The sequence below is a fragment of the Macaca fascicularis genome, chromosome 5 (assembly GCF_037993035.2).
Source record: "Macaca fascicularis isolate 582-1 chromosome 5, T2T-MFA8v1.1".
In the NCBI taxonomy this organism is placed as follows: domain Eukaryota; kingdom Metazoa; phylum Chordata; class Mammalia; order Primates; family Cercopithecidae; genus Macaca; species Macaca fascicularis.
The window spans coordinates 55,967,657-55,985,250 of NC_088379.1; the positions used below are offsets into that span (position 1 = coordinate 55,967,657).

A 17,594-nucleotide genomic window follows, 5' to 3' on the forward strand; every position below is an offset into this window, starting at 1 on the left:
GTCCCAGGTAACCGGAAGCTGAGGTGAGAGGATAGCTTGAAGCCAGGAAGGCAGAGGTTGCAGTAAGCCAAGATTGTGCCACCGCCTGAGCAAGAAATATTTTATCAATGATTCTCTTTGTATGAAATCTTACCACAATATGCCATTCAAAGCCTTGATTTAGGGGTACACAGTGAATTAAAAACTTGAATTCTGACAAAATTAAGCAATGACTATGGAATTTTATCCTTCTGTTACTATTCTTTGTACAAATTTTTAGTCCTTAATTAACATACTCTCCTCTCCTTAACAGTAACTTACATTAAATGGGCACTTCTCATGTGCCAAGCATTCTGCTAAACGTTTAATATAATTTAGAACATCCAGTCTTCACCACAACCCTTAAGACAGGTACCAATATTGACCACACATTCCAGATTAAAAAAACTGAGGGCTCAGGGGAGGATGAGTCAGTCTGTATACACCTAAGAGGCAGAGCTAGAACTGAAATACAGGCAGTGTGGGTCCAGAACCAGGGCTATCATCACTGGAAATAGGAAAGCAGAGGTAATTTCTAAATGTCAAAGAACTGTATGTGAGATTTCTATTCCAAGACTTTCCAATCCTAATTCTATGACATGTTCCTTTAAATTAAAATTATGTTTGGAAGTTATGCTGTAAGTAAGATTATATCTTGGAATATTAAAAAATGGTGGCTGGAAATCATGCTCTTAGAGACGAGTAAAAATATGAATTACTTTAAAATCACTCAGAACCAGGCATATCTGTGATGTTTCAAAATAAAGTAAAATAAATTTAATAAATGAATGTATTATCTAAGAAATTACTATGTGGCACGGTGGCTCACACCTGTAATCCCAGCACTTCGGGAGGCTGAGGCAGGTTGGATCGCCTGAGGTCAGGAGTTCGAGACCAGTGAGCCGAGACTGTGCCACTGCACTCCAGCCTGGGCAACAAGAGTGAAACTCCATCTCAAAAAGAAAAAAGAAAAGAAAAGAAAAGAAATGACTATGTATATTTATCCTACTTGGGATTTTACAGAGCTAAGTAAAATGATACTTTAAAAACACAGGAATGTATAAAAAATTGCAGCCATAGTATTATTTACAAAACTGTATTAAATTTACTTCATAACCTGAATACCTTCTAAAAATAACATGGACTAGCTTTAAAAAGTCACCATGGGGTAACTTGCAAACTTATTCTATGATGCCGTACACAGGTGGCATGCTCTCTCTATTAACAGACCCTCTACTGGGGCCCTAAAGAGAAATTCTGTACCTGTTAATATTTTCTATACTACAGAATTTTAAAATGTCTTTGTCTTCCTTATTTGGGTTACTTTAAAAAATGTGTTTCATTTACTGAACTTACAGCTTCATCACTTTCTGCTCCATTACCATTTCTTTCTTGAGAAGTAACTCCTTGCTTAACATTTAAGAACCAAAGGCCAGGTGTGGTGGCTTGGCTGGGAGCAGTGGCTCACGCCTATAATCCCAACACTTTGGGAGGCTGGGGTGGGCAGATCAGTTGAGGCCAGGAGTTCGAGACCAGCCTGGCCAATGTGGCAAAACTCCGTCTCTACTAAAAATACAAACATTAGCTGGGCATGGTGGCAGGCACCTGTAATCTCAGCTACTAGGGAGGCTGAGGCAGGAGAATCACTTGAACTCAGGAGGCAGAGGTTGCAGTGAGCCAAGATCACCCCACTGCACTCCAGCCTGGGTGATGAAACGACACTCTGTCTCAAAAAAAAAAAAAAAAAAAAAGAACCAGAGGAGTGGCTATGACAGTTCTACAAGGTAACTTTTGTGGTTGCAAGAAGAAAATAGAAAGCTGTATACAAACTCAAGATTAGTTCTCTGATTCTAGACACCCAGCTCTATTCTCAAATTCCCAAACATTTGTGATGATTATTTTTTAATAATTAAAAAAGTTTTAATAATTTTTTAATTAAAATAAATAACATATCAGAAAGAACTGGGTACCACAGACTTTGGCCTAGAACCTGTATTAAAGCATACTCTTCCTACTTTCCACTAGTTCTGTAACCAAAAATCACTCTGAAGACCCTCTTTAAAAATCCCGAATCCTCACCAAATTTAGAGTACTTTTAGGGGAAGAAAAAAAAAACTATGAGCACTGCTGTATATCTCAAAGGATGTGTCCAGTTAAAAGTTCCCCAAATGAAAATTTGAATATGAGACAAAGGATAAATTTTCAAGTCACTATTTCCTATCTACTTCCTCCTCCCCAGAAAAAATTCCATAACATATAGGAATGCTTCTGATTTTTGCACATTGATTTTGTATCCTGAGACTGCTGAAGTTGCTTATCAGCTTAAGGAGATTCCGGGCTGAGACGATGGGGTTTTCTAAATACACAATCATGTCATCTGCAAACAGGGACAATTAAACTTCCTCTTCTCCTAATTGAATACCCTTTATTTCTTTATCCTGCCTGATTGCCCTGGCCAGAACTTCTGCCCTGGCCAGAACTTCCAACACTACGTTGAATAGGAGTGGTGAGAGAGGGCATCCCTGTTTTGTGCCAGTTTTCAAAGGGAATGCTTCCAGGTTTTGCCCATTCAGTATGATATTGGCTGTAGGTTTGTCATAAATAGCTCTTATTATTTTGAGATACATCCCATGAATACCTAGTTTATTGAGAGATTTTAGCATGAAGCGCTGTTGAATTTTGTCAAAGGCCTTTTCTGCATCTATTGAGATAATCATGTGGTTTTTGTCTTTGGTTCTCTTTATATGCTGGATTCGTTTATTGATTTGCGTATGTTGAACCAGCCTTGCATCCCAGGGATGAAGCCCACTTGATCATGGTGGATAAGCTTTTTGATGTGCTGCTGGATTCGGTTTGCCAGTATTTTATTGGATTTTTGCATCGATGTTCATCAGGGATATTGGTCTAAAGTTCTCTTTTTTTGTTGTGTCTCTGCCAGGCTTTGGTATCAGGATGATGCTGGCCTCATAAAATGAGTTAGGGAGGATTCCCTCTTTTTCTATTGATCAGAATTGTTTCAGAAGGAATGGTACCAGCTCCTTTGTACCTCTGGCAGAATTCGGCTGTGAATTCGTCTGGTCCTGGACTCTTTTTGGTTGACAGGCTATTAATTATTGCCTCAATTTCAGAGCCTATTATTGGTCTATTCAGGGATTCAATTTCTTCCTGGTTTAGTCTTGGGAGGGTGTGTCTAGGAATTTATCCATTTCTTCCAGATTTTCTAGTTTATTTGTGTAGAGGTATTTATAGTATTCTCTGATGGTAGTCTGTATTTCTGTGGGATTGGTGGCGATATCCTCTTTATCATTTTTTATTGTGTCTATTTGATTCTTCTCTCTTTTCTTCTTTATTAGTCTTGCTAGAGGTCTATCAATCTTGTTTATTTTTTCAAAAAACCAGTTCCTGGATTCACTAATTTTTTTGAATTGTTTTTTGTGTCTCCATCTCCTTCAGTTCTGCTCTGATCTTAGTTATTTCTTGCCGTCTGCTAGCTTTCGAATGTGTTTTGCTCTTGCTTCTCTAGTTCTTTTAATTATGATGTTAGGGTGTCAATTTTAGATCTGTCCTGCTTTCTCTTGTGGGCATTTAGTGCTATAAATTTCCTCCTACACACTGCTTTAAATGTGTCCCAGAGATTCTGGTATGTTGTGTCTTTGTTGTCATAGGTTTCGAAGAACATCTTTATTTCTGCCTTCATTTCGTTAGGTACCCAGTAGTCATTCAGGAGCAGGTTGTTCAATTTCCATGTAGTTGAGCGGTTTTGAGTGAGTATCTCAATCCTGAGTTCTAGTTTGATTGCACTGTGGTCTGAGAGACAGTTTGTTATAATTTCTGTTCTTGTACATTTGCTGAGGAGTGCTTTACTTCCGACTATGTGGTCAATTTTGGAATAAGTGTGATGTGGTGCTGAGAAGAATATATATTCTGTTGATTTGGGGTGGAGAGTTCTGTAGATGTCTATTAGGTCCACTTGCTGCAGAGCTGAGTTCAACTCCTGGATATTCTTGCTAACTTTCTGTCTCGTTGATCTGTCTAATGTTAACAGTGGGTTGTTAAAGTCTCCCATTATTATTGTGTGGGAGTCTAAGTCTCTTTGTAGGTCTCTAAGGACTTGCTTTATGAACCTGGGTGCTCCTGTATTGGGTGCATATATATTTAGGATAGTTGGCTCTTCTTGTTGAATTGATAGGGTGGGGAACATCACACACCAGGGCCTGTCGTGGGGTTGGGGGAGGAGGGAGGGATAGCATCAGGAGATATACCTAATGTAAATGACGAGTTAATGGGTGCAGCACACCAACATGGCACATATATACATACGTAACAAACCTGAATGTTGTGCACATGTACCCTAGAACTTAAAGTATAATAATTAAAAAAAAAAAATCCATAACATAAATGATTTTATTTAGAGGAGAAACTTTCAGAGAGAACACTAAGAAAAATCTTTTGTATTTTCAGAAATAACTCCATGCCTCTTCTTCCTACGTCTTAAAAAGGAAAAAAAAAAGTCCTTGGTTTCAAAGCGGCTCCCCAAGCTCCATTATTTTCTTATTTATTTATTTATTTATTTTATTTATTAATTTTTTGGAGACAGAGTCTCATTCTGTTGCCTAGGCTGGAGTGTAGGCGCAATCTCAGCTCACTACAAACTCCTCAAGAGATTCCCATGCCTCAGCCTCCCAAGCAGCTGGGATTACAGGCATGTGCCACCATGCCTAGCTAATTTTTGTATTTTTAGGAGAGGTGGGGATTCACCGTGTTGGCCAGGATGGTCCCAAACTCCTGGCCTCAAGTGATCTGCCCACCTCAGCCTCCCAAAGTGCTAAGATTACAGGCATGAGCCACGGCACCCAGCAAAGCTGTGTTACTTTTTAAAGGCAGGCTATAGGCCGGGCGCGGTGGCTCAAGCCTGTAATCCCAGCACTTTGGGAGGCCGAGACGGGTGGATCACGAGGTCAGGAGATCGAGACCATCCTGGATAACACGGTGAAACCCCGTCTCTACTAAGAAATACAAAAAACTAGCCGGGCGAGGTGGCGGGCGCCTGTAGTCCCAGCTACTCGGGAGGCTGAGGCCGGAGAATGGCGTGAACCCGGGAGGCGGAGCTTGCAGTGAGCTGAGATCTGGCCACTGCACTCCAGCCTGGGCTACAGAGCGAGACTCCGTCTCAAAAAAAAAAAAAAAAAGGCAGGCTATATAATCATTTGTTGCTACCATACTGAGCCTATGCCACTCTGAAAGGATTAGGAGCTAAAAATTAACAGGAACCAAAAGCACCAACATTATAGAGGGCAGATACCATACTTTATGATCTACTAAGTGAATTACACCTTCACTCCAAAAAAAACCCCACAAATATTTGATCTTCAAAACATGAACAGAGGTGTCCATGGGTATCAATGAAATCCACGCAAGCTTTTGGATTTCATTTTAAACCTTACATTCAAAACCAGAGTCACATTGCCCTTTCCTATCTATCCACAAAACTCTCGTAGACAAAAAAGAAGCAAGCAAAAAATAGTATTAATAATAATAATCACCATCATCACAATAATGTAAGTCAAATATAATCAATATTAGAATATCTGAGGTTGGGTGTGGTGGCTCACACCTGTAATCCCAGTACTTTGGGAGGCCAAGGCAGGAGGATTTCTTGATGACAAGAGTTCAAGACCAGCCTGGGCAACAAGCAAGAACCCCATCTCTACAAAAAAATTAGCCGAGTGTAGTGGCATGCACCTTTAGTCCCAGCTACTCAGAAGGCTGAAGCAGGAGGATTGCTTGAGCTGAGGAGCTCAGGAGTTCAAGGCTGCAGTGAGCCATAATTGCACCACCATATTCTAGTCTGGGCAACAGAGAGAGACCTTGTTTCAAACACACACATACACACACAGACACACATACACACACAAAATAAGACTGTCTGGATCATTTTCTCCTAGCTTCATTTTGAAACTGAAAAAGGTTGGAAATTTTTTTCCTGCTCTTATAAAGACCTACTAACTATTTATTGTAAGATATGAGACTAGTGTTCTACATATAATAAATCAAAGAATGGCAAAGATAAGAGAATCATCTCTATACCTAATGAACATGAAAACAACACTGTACCTTCTGTATCACACTAGTGCCTCCTGCAAATGCAGCTCCATTTTCTTCTGCTATTTTGACCTCTGATGCATTCTACCAAAACACACAGTTTGAACATGAGTCATTAATTTTAAATACATTCAGTCTGCTTTGAAGTATGTTGTATCACAGTTCAAAGTACAAATTGTAGCTTTTGTTTTTAATTGAAAATGTGGGCCAGGCGCGGTGGCTCAAGCCTGTAATCCCAGCACTTTGGGAGGCCGAGACGGGCGGATCATGAGGTCAGGAGATCGAGACCATCCTGGCTAACATGGTGAAACCCCGTCTCTACTAAAAAATACAAAAAACTAGCCAGGCGAGGTGGCGGGCGCCTGTAGTCCCAGCTACTCGGGAGGCTGAGGCAGGAGAATGGCGTAAACCCGGGAGGCGGAGCTTGCAGTGAGCTGAGATCCGGCCACTGCACTCCAGCCTGGGCAACAGAGCGAGACTCCGTCTCAAAAAAAAAAAAAAAGAAAAAAAAGAAAACGTGGCTGGATCACACTGGTAATCCCAGAAGTTTGGGAGACTGAGGTGGGTAGCTCCCCTGAGGTCAGGAGTTCAAGACTAGCCTGGCCAACATGGCAAAACTCTGTCTCTACTAAAAATACAAAAATTGGCCGGACATGGTGGCACACACCTGTAGTCCCAGCTACTCAGGAGGCTGAGGCAGGAGAATCCTTGGACCCAGGATGGGGAGGATGTAGTGAGCCAAGATTGCACCACTGCACTCCAGCCTCAGTGGCAGAGTGAGACTCCATCTCAAAAAAAAAAAAAGAAAAAGAAAAGAAAATGCAAACCAGGTGCAGTGAGTCACACCTGTAATCCCAACACTTTGGCAGGCTGAGTCAAGAGGATCGCTTGAAGCCAGGAGTTCCAGACCAGCCTGAGCAACAAAGTGAGACCCCCATCTCTACAAAAAAAAACTTAAAAATTAGCCCGCCATGGTGGCTCATGCCCATAATCTCAACACTTTGAGGCCAAGGCAGGCGGATCACCTAAGGTCAGGAGTTGGAGACCAGCCTGACCAATATGGAGAAATACTGTCTGTACTAAAAATACAAAATTAGCCAGGTGTGGTGGTGTATGCCTGTAATCACAGCTACTCGGGAGGCTGAGGCAAGAGAGTCGCTTGAACCCGGGAGGCAGAGGTTGCGGTAAGCTGAGATTGTGCCATTGCACTCCAGCCTGGGCAACAAGAGCAAGACTCCATCTCAAAAAAGAAAAAACATTAGCCTGCCATATAGTGGCTAGCACCTGTAGTTCCAGCTACTCAGTAGGCTAAGGCAGGCAGGAGAATTGCTTGAGCCCAGGAGTCTGAGGCTATAGTGAGTATGACTGCACCACTGTACTCCAGCCTGGACAACAGACCAAGACCCTGTCTCAAAAAAGAACTGAATGCATCACTTTTCAATTAAAAGAATCAGGGATATTACATTCAGAACAATTATGGTTTGTGGATGATTAAAAAAGAAATTCATAAACACATTAGAAACAAACATTTATAAATACAGGACAGTTTTATAAAGACTAGATACTTTCGGCTAGGAGTGCAGTGGCTCACGCCTATAATCTCAGCACTTTGGGAGGCCAAGGCGGGCAGATCACGAGCTCAGGAGATCAAGACCATCCTGGCTAACACGGTGAAACCACTTCTGTACTAAAAATACAAAAAAAATTAGCCAGGTGTGCTGGCAGGCGCCTGTAGGCCCAGCTACTCGGGAAGCTGAGGCAGGACAATGGCATGAACCTGGGAGGTGGAGCTTGCAGTAAGCCGAGATTGCACCACTGCACTCCAGGCTGGGCGACTGAGCAAGATTCCGTCTCAAAAAAAAAAAAAAAAAAAAAGACTAGATTCTTTTAAAAGTTGTGCTTTCTAAGGCACCACAGCACTAAATGGTTCCACTGATTTAAAATCATCTTATTGTTATTTGGGGAGGGAAGTTTGAACACAAAGCAGGAGTTAGTAGGATAAATTGATAAATTCCACTCTTTTCTTCAGTTTCTTGTAAGAAACATAATGTAGCATTCTGGTAATGATGGAACTAATGTTCTAATCTAGCTCTTTCTCAAGCTAATAACATAACCTCAAACAAATTATCTAACTGTTTTGAGCTCCAAAAAGGGAAAATAGGACTAGGTGAATGTTAGGATTTTCTCTAACTCCATTTATTCAGGGTGCTAATCATTGGTTAATAATTAAGTGATCTCTAAATAATAATAATTAAGTGATCTCTAAAAAAAATTAAATGATATAAATAGTTGATGGAAGTTACTTACCTCTGTAAATACAGCAACTTTATTGATTTCCGAAGCAAATGGGTATGGCAAACTAAGAACACTGGTAAATGGCGCCACGTTTTTCTAAACACGCAACAAGGAAAAATAATTATGTAAAGTTAATCTTTTCTGTCTCTCACATACTCTATATAAAACAAGAACAGACATGTTTTGTTTTCAGTGTTCTGATTCTACTCTATGTTCTTCCATTAATTCAGAACTATTCATTGATTACTATTCATGAATTACTATTCATCGATTACAATTTAAAGCACAAGAGATTATATTTCTTTTTCAAGAAACTTTTTCAAGATTATATTTTTTTGAGAATAAAAAACTAAAATCTTTTTCCAGCTTCATAATCCCATGCCACTTGGCTTCTATCTCTACATCATTCATCACAGTCTCTCAAATATTATGAAATGTGTTTGCATAACATCTTCCCCAGCACTAGTACAATGCTTTCCATCTGATGAATAATAAATGTTTGCTACCTTCAATTAAATTTGTTTTAAACCCATGTAATCTTCTGACACCATCAGGGAGACATGAATACAGCTATACATGCTGAACAATAGACAATATCCAGCTGATCTGCCCAGTAGGTCACCCCCAATTGCCATCACTGGCTTGAAACTATCAGGAATTGTAAACCCTAAACCCAAGACAAAATGTCAAGCCTAAAGGGATCTTCTGAGTTGACTCTATTTTTGAAACAACCTAGACCATCACCACTTTCAGATTTATTTAGAAAGTCAATTGGAAAATCCTAAATAAACAATGGCATGCATTTGAGGCACGCTAATATAGGTGGAGATTTTACAGGACCTCTAAACTAATCTGTCCAGTCATTTTGACCAGAAACTATAGAGGCCTGAGGCCTAGATCTCTTAGGGAGACTTTACAGAGAAACAAGTTCTAGGCCCTCCAAAGTTTTGTTGCAGCCTTAAGGTTTGGAAGGTGGTTGTTCCCATAATAAAACTGATTGAAAGATCAATATTTTTAGAAAAACCTTATTTTGAGTAGAAACATCCTCCTGGGGATTTCTTTGCAGACAAGGAGGAACAAACTCTTTCTTTTTTTTTTTTGAGTCGGAGTCTTGCTCTGTCGCCTAGGCTGGAGTGCAGTGGTGTGATCTCAGCTCACTGCAAGCTCCGCCTCCCAGGTTCACGCCATTCTCCTGGCTCAGGCTCCCGAGTAGCTGGGACTATAGGCACCCGCCACCACGCCTGGCTAATTTTTTTTTTGTATTTTTAGTAGAGACGGGGTTTCACTGTGTTAGGCAGGATGTTCTCGATCTCCTGACCTGATGATCTGCCCGCCTCAGCCTTTCAAAGTGCTAGGATTACAGGTGTGAGCCACTGCACTGGCCTGGAGGGACAAATTCTTAAGTATACTTTATATCAGTCATACAGCTTAGTTTTACGGACTGGCATTCCTTTGCCATTAACATGTCACAACTGGTTTCAGCAAATTTCTCAATGGTAAGCAGTCGCAATAATAGCATCCCCTGTGGAATACTGGCTTATTGTATAAGCACTCTATGAAGAACAAAAAAAAAAAAAAAAGCCTTAGGAAGGCAATAGTATCTTTTCAATGTCACTAGTTTACAAGCAGCTTCCAAGTATGAAATGAAGCCTGTGGTGCTACAAAACATCATTTTGAACTACACTAATGGTTGACTGAGAAAGTGATCATCTTGAACAGTACAAAATTTTCAAAATAAAAGAACAGTAACACTCTGATACAAAATAAAAAATTGTAACATGGCTATTATAAACTGTTTCTAATAAATGAGAACAAAGAAATGAGACAGGCCTTGCTTCAAATCTTACCTTTGCCCCCTAATCTATGACCTTTGGCAAGTTATTTCACTTTCTATGCCTCAACTTCCTCTTACGAGATTATTATAGAATTAAATGAGAAAACACATGCAAAACATTTAGCATTGTATCTGGTATACAGAAAATTTTTCAGTAAAAGTTGACTATTATTATTAAGCACATACTAAGTCCTTTACAGGTATTATCTCGTTTAATCCTTGACCTTTTATTCCCTTTTAGAAAGAGATGAAAAAACTGAGATTTGAAGAGGTTAAGCATTAAACCCAAAGTCATGAAGTAAAGAAACCCAAACTCAAAAAGCAATGAAGCAGGTTTCCGGTCTGTACTGCAGGCGGACTCCAGAGCCTGTGCTCTTAAGACTGCGTTGTATTGCCTCCTCCTAGGTGCTCTAGCATTGCTGTTGTTGAGCTTGTTAAATTATATTTAAAAACTTACACATTCTAGTTTGTCAAAAAAAGAGACATCTTTAGAATAAAAATTAAAATCATTTCTAAAAAAATTAGAACTCTTAAGCAAGAAGCTTATAAAATTTAGGGATTTAGGGCTATATAATAGTTCTTAATATTAAGCTAGTGTCTTTCCTGCTTCTAATTTAGAGTTTTATAATCAATAGTACTCTGTTGAATTTCAGTATATAAACAAATAAAGCAGAGAAGCTTCGGTTGAAGCAAGAGTGAGGAGCTTGGAATCCCACCTATGAAAACTTAAGTCTCAAACCAGGACCCCAAGGAACACACCTGAAGGACACTGAGCTAATTCAGAGCCCTCATTTACAGAGAAGAAACATGTCACCTAGACAGTTTAAGTTACTTTTCAAAGTTACAGTGATACCTCAATTAATTTTAACACTACTTTTGTTGAAATTTATACTAGTGACTCTTAGGGGAAACAGGAAATCTATGTTAACTCTCTAGAGTGTTTTCAACAAATTTTATATTTGGAAAATTTTTAAATGAACAAACATATTTTTCATGCTAAAGTACAGAAAGAGCATGAAGTTTTCGAAAAATTATGAGAGGCAGTAATTTTTAAAATTAAGAGGCCAGGCGCAGTAGCTCATGCATGTAATCCCAGCACTTTGGGAAGCCAAGGAGGGCAGAGTGCTTGAGCCCAAGAGTTCAAAACCAGCTTGGGCAAAATGGGGAAATCTCATCTCTACTAAAAGTACAAAAATTAGCTTGGCATGGTAGAACACACCTGTAGTCCCAGCTACTCAGGAAGCTGAGGTGGCAGGATCACCTGAGCCCGGGAGGTGGAGTCTGCAGTAAGCTGAGATCATACCACCACACTCCAGCCTGGGCAACACAGCAAGACGCTGTCTCAAAAATAATAGTAACAATAAAATAAAATAAGATAAAATAAAATAAAATAAAGAAACACCAATTCATAGAGCCACTGTTCACAAGTAAACTTATTTTCATAGACTCTACATACCTTCCTTCCCTGTGTCATATCCAGTGTCAAATCAAGATAAACACTTTGCTTTGGACCAGTAAAGTCAAGAACTTGAAATTTCTTAAGTAAGTGAACAGCTTTCTCCACATCATATATCTGCCTCGGGTATAACCGTTTTAAATAGACATCATCCTCAGGTTCGCCTTCCATATAGGGATACGCTTTTATTTTTTCTATTTCATCTTTTTTCTCATCTGGTGTTTTTTCTTTAGCAACATTTTTTGTTTTCTTTGCAGACCTTAAAAGAAAATAAAGTTGAGTTAGGTCAATATACATTCTAAGAGACTTTTTTTTAAAAAGCCAATGAACATGAGAGAAAAAAAGGATGAATTATATTTTAATTCAAAAGCATAGATTGCTTTACAGTTTTTCTAATTCAACAAACATGAAGTGAACTTTTCTAATGTCTGAAGTTATGAATAAGTTGAATTATGGCACTGACGCTGCTCTCCAGAAACTTACAGAAGAGTAGAGCAGAGAGACATACTAATAGGTCATTTCAATGTTATGTAGTAATACAAGAGCATCATCAGAGCCTGACAGAAAAGACATTCAATCCAGCCTAGGAGGCTAGGGAAAAGTTATAGAGGAAATGACCCCAAAGTCAATTCTTAATGGATAAGGAAGTGTCAGCAACCCAAAGAAGTGAAAACATATGACACAAAATCTAGTACACAAATGCTCTTAGCAGCATTATTCATAAAAGCCAAAAAGTAGAAACAACCCAAATATCTATCAACTGATGAATGGATACATAAAATGTGATATGTCCATATAACAGAACATTAATCAGCAATTAATAAAAGAATGAAATACTGATCAATGCTACAACATGCATGAACCCTAAAAACATTAAGCTAAGTGAAAGAAGCCAGTCACAAAAGCCCACATATTATTCCATTTACACCAAATATCAAGAATGGGCAAACCTAAGAGACTGAAAAGTAGATGTGGTGACTGTCTAGTGCTAGAATAGGAGGTTAGGGCACAAGAAGTGAATGCTCACGGGCATGGGGTTTTTTGGGAGAGCAATGAAAATGCTCTAAAACTGATTACAGTGATGGCTGCACAACTGTAAGCGTACTAAAAACCAATGAACTGCACGCTTCAAATCGGTGAACTGTATGATATGTAATTATATTATAGCTTAATAAAGCTGTTATTTAAAAAATAAGAGTCAGGAAAAGAAACAACATAATAAAAAGTACTGAGGCATAAAATAAAATAGTGTAAGAAGGAAGCTATTATAAGTTCTACATGACTAGAGCAGGGTTGGCAAACTTTTTCTGTAAAGGACAGAGAGTAAACGTTTTAGCTTTGTAAGCCATATGTTCTCTGCTGCAATGACTCAACGCTGCCACTGTAGTGCAAATATAGTCGGTAAACAAGATTGGCTCACTCGCCAAAGTTTGCTGACTTCTGAACTAAAACGGTAAAAGAGAAGGTAGGCAAGAGTGGAAGATAGATTAGAAAAGACAGCAGAGGGGGCATCCTCTAGAGGTAATAAGAAGTCACTAAATAGGAGTGACATCTGTATTTTAGGCAGAGTATTCCGCTGCAACATAAGAGATAGATCTGAAGGAAGTAGGATTGAAAACAATTGAGAGTCTGTTCCCTCTCTTTCTTTTCAGAGATATGAGAACCTGAACCAGAGTAGCAACAGTAATAAGACTGGAAAAGATGGCAGATTAGAGAATAATTGTCAAGCTAAATACTGGGCCAAGCACGAGGGCTCACGCCTGTAATTCCAGCACCTTGGGAGGCCAAGGCAGGAGGACTGTTTGAGGCCAGGAGTTCAACACCAGCCTGGGCAATATAGCAAGACCCTGCCTCTACCAAACTAAAAACACTAGCTGGGCATGGTGGTACACACCTGTGGTCCCAGCTACTTAGGAGGCTGATTTGGAAGGATCACTTGGGCTCAGGAGTCTGAGACTGCAGTAAGCTATGATTATGCCAGTGCATTCCAGCTAGGTGACAAAGTGAGACCCTGTCTCAAAAAAATAAACAAATAAATATTGAAGATGGGAAAAGGAGAAAACGAAGACTCCAAAATACTTCCTAGGTATCTGGCTTGGGTGACTAGGCATAGAATAGAATCATTAACTAAGATCATAAATAAAGAAGGCAAAACAGGTTTCTGGTGAAGGAGGTAGTCACAGAGATTAGTTCAGTTTGGGGGATACAAAGTTTGAGTATGGGGTCAATTGTATCATTGGTCCCAATTCTTTACCTCCTTTCCATTCAAGCCCCTTGCTAAATGACTTTGCTGTTCCTCCCACTAAAGAGGAGGAGTATATTTCCCAGCCCCTTTATTTGGCCATGTGACTATTTTTGGCTGACAGAATAAAGCAAAGATGACAGTTTCCCTGCTCTATGCTTAAGCCAAAAGAAGTTTCACATGTTTCTACTTTCATGTTTGCATTTCTGCCATTTTCATTAGAAGAACATGCCTAGGCTAGCTCAAAGGTAGGAGGATGAGAAACATGTGTAACAGAGCTGCCTCCACAGAGCCCCAGGCTACATTAGACAATTCTCAGCTGACCTGCAAACTTACAGATGCACTGCAAGTCCAGCCAAGGTCATCAGAGACATCCATCAAACCCAGCCTATGTCAGCTGACCCATAGATATGTGGGCAATGATAAATAACTGGTTTGTTACATAGCAAAAGCTAACAAGGTGCTTACAAAATATCTAAGAAAATATATTCAACAGGTAATGGCAGATAAGAGTTTGAAGAAATTTCTCAGCATTAATTCAAATCATGCCTATACTCTTCTAACCATAAAAGTTTTAAATTAGTGTAATAGTATTCTGGAAAGATGTTCGGGTTCTGTGGTAGTCAGAATAATAATGCCTCAAAGAGACCCATATCCTAATTCCCAAATCTTGTAAATATATTACCTTACATGGCAAAAAAAGCAAAAACAAAAACAAAAAACCACGACCTTGCAGACAAGATAAGGTTAAAGACCTTGAGATGGAGAGTTATCCTAGATTATCTATGTGGGCCCAATCTAATCACATGAGTTCTTAAAAGTGAGAGTCTTTTCCCTTTCCCAACTGCATCACACAGAGATGGGAAAATGACACCAGAGAAATTCAAGCAACCAACCATTGCTTTGAAGATGAAGGATGATGAGGGCCATAAGTTAAAGAATGTGGGTGGCCTCTTGAAGCTGGGGATTGCAAGGAAATGGATTATCCCCTAGAGGCTCCAGAAAAAAAAACTGCCAACACCTTGACTTTAGCCCAGTGAGATCCATGCCAGACTGCTCACCTACTGAACTGTGAAATGAAAAACTTGTGTAGTTTTAGGCCTCAAAGTTTCTGGTAATTTGTTGTGGCAGAGATGGTAATTTGTTATGGAAGAAAATGAATATGAGGTCCTATAAAATTGATGTGAAAGAAATGGATGACAATAAAACAATTTTTTTTAAAAAGACCTCAAAAACCAATTCAACGTATAATTCCATTCTCACTTTTAGTCCTCAATAAATCCTTACTAACACCACTAATAATAGTACCCTCCCAGCTAATGAGCAATTCAACAGAATATTAGATAATGACAATGCTTATTTGTAATGGGGCACAGGTGTCCTTCTGGACTGATGACAAGTCTAAGCAAGTGCCCAAGTAAATGGATACAACACATCTCAATAGCTACCTTGGAAGTACTCCACAAAATCCTGAAACCTTCCAAACTGGAGAAACCATATTTTTACTTTATATTTAGCAAAGCAGCAGAGAAGCCAACAGAAGGATTTTGGAGAGCCTGTTTTAGGAATAAATTCTCCTATTTAAAATAAACAAAATGTTCTAGCTGTAGCCTCCAGGCTTACTTTACATAAACGCAGAATTCGCCACTAAATTTTCAATCATAGTTGAACCTATACATTTAATTTACAATTAATCTGATATTCCCCAAGGCTGAAATATGACTTTGTAAATTAATAAGTATTTGCAAAACTCAATGAAAGTCTGCTGCATAAAGAGACTGAGTTGGGTATATTGCAATTTATTTATACTTTGGACCTTGTGTCACAAAATATTTAAAGTGGTTGAGTGAAAATATTTGTAAACACAAAAAAAGTGTAACATTGTAACATTGATCAAATAGGACTCTCAGGAAAAATGCATTCTTAAAAAAAGAACTGCAATTTAACAAATTCCTTCCACAATAATCTAACAGACCTGTCGCCTGTTTTCCATGGCCTTCCAAAATGTAGCTATCTTTATTCGTAAGAATCACATTCAGAAGAACTTTTTTGTTCATGCAATTATATAAAGCTCTATCAGGAACACTTAAATACTGTGATTCTCAGAGAATACAATAAATCCTACTAGAAAGGTTTTTGGGAAGGTAGAGGACAAACACCTGGCAGTCTGAATCAAAGAGAATAGAACTTAGCTGTAGTTACCTAGGTAACTAAACCACACAGATTAAAAGAGTAATAAGAGACTGCACACAAGCAATAACTTTTTCCCTGCCTCATCTGTCTCCTAACTCCAAAAACATGAAATTCCACGGTTATGCCCATAAAATATGATTTTTTTTTTTTTTTTTTAAGATGGAGTCTCGTTCTGTTGCCAGGCTGGAGTGCAGTGGTGCCATCTGGGCTCACTGCAACGTCCACTTCCCGGGTTCAAGCATTTCTCCTGCCTCAGCCTCCCAAGTAGCTGGGACTACAGGTGCCTGCCACCACACCCAGCTCAGTTTTTCTATTTTTAGTAGAGACAGGGTTTCACCATGTTGGCCAGGATGGTCTCGAACCCCAGACCTTGTGATCTGCTCACCTCGGCCTCCCAAAGTGCTGGGCCTAAAATATGATTTTTAAAAATCAGAGATATAATAAAGTTCACTTTAAGGCCTTTGAAAATCTGTAACCCCAACAGACCCATCCAAGTCTTTCCAAGGCTGAAGAATCCTTTACATTGAGACATTAGTGGGGGGAAATTCGTACAACCTCTGTCAAACTAAAATGAACTAAACAGAACTAAAGAGAAAATGCCTAAGGCATATTAATGGAATGGAAATACTTGGAATTCTTATTTCTTAGTGTAATCACATAAATAAATGCACTAACATCTCTGATGCTGGTTTACTCATTACCTTTTAAACTAAATGCAGAAGTTCTGTTTCCACTTAAAATGTAAAAGCTGGAAAGACCATTAACAATGAGAAAGAGCTTGATAAAATCACAACTTTTCTTGAACCCATGACAGAGTGAGACTGAATGCAAATAACCTGAAATCCAAGCAGAGTCAGTCCCACATTCCAGTTCCCACCACAGTCTCTCTTGTGCCAGAGCACAAAAGGCAAGCAGGTAAGAAACAATCAGCTAAAATTTTAGGACTAGTGTGACAGTATAAACCTCTTGGGAGACCCAGGCATACAGGGAGTTCACACTCAATTCACAGGCCATTTTCCACATACCTCCCACCAGGTGGTCCCAGGAAAGACTGGAGCAAAGCAGATTAGAAGCGTGCCCCCACCCCCACCCCCCGAGGGTTGCAGGCACACAGGAAAAGGCACAGGTAAATATGCACTGTGTCTCACGGTGGAAGGGAGAAAGATAAAAACCTGCAACACTTCTACCCACTGGGAGCAGGGCAGGAAATAGTCCTGAGCCCAGTATCCTGTACCAATCCAGCTAGAGAATGGTTAAGAAACTTCCCCATAAGACATGCAACAGATTAGTCGTGCCACGAAGAGAAGGAACAGAAATGCTGAGAAAACCCCAACCCCAAGGTCCAGCTGCACTGGGCCTACTTAAGAGTAGGGCTAGATTTACTATAAAAAGAAAAAAAAAATTCCCTCCCACTACCCATCACCAAGAATAGAAGTCCACTGTTAGGGAAGGGG

The 17,594-nt window shown here is 39.5% G+C and overlaps 1 protein-coding gene across 1 annotated transcript in view; it reads right to left on the reverse strand.

Moving 5' to 3' along the window:
- Positions 1 to 17,594, reverse strand: part of MRPL1 (mitochondrial ribosomal protein L1) — a 97,838-nt gene that overhangs the window by 58,431 nt on the left and 21,813 nt on the right. The window contains exons 3-5 of the mRNA XM_045392444.2: positions 11,706 to 11,964; positions 8,428 to 8,511; positions 6,133 to 6,204 (exon numbers count right to left, since the gene is read on the reverse strand). Of these exons, the coding sequence (XP_045248379.2) occupies positions 6,133 to 6,204; positions 8,428 to 8,511; positions 11,706 to 11,964 (415 nt within the window). The remainder of the gene's footprint in view (positions 1 to 6,132; positions 6,205 to 8,427; positions 8,512 to 11,705; positions 11,965 to 17,594) is intronic.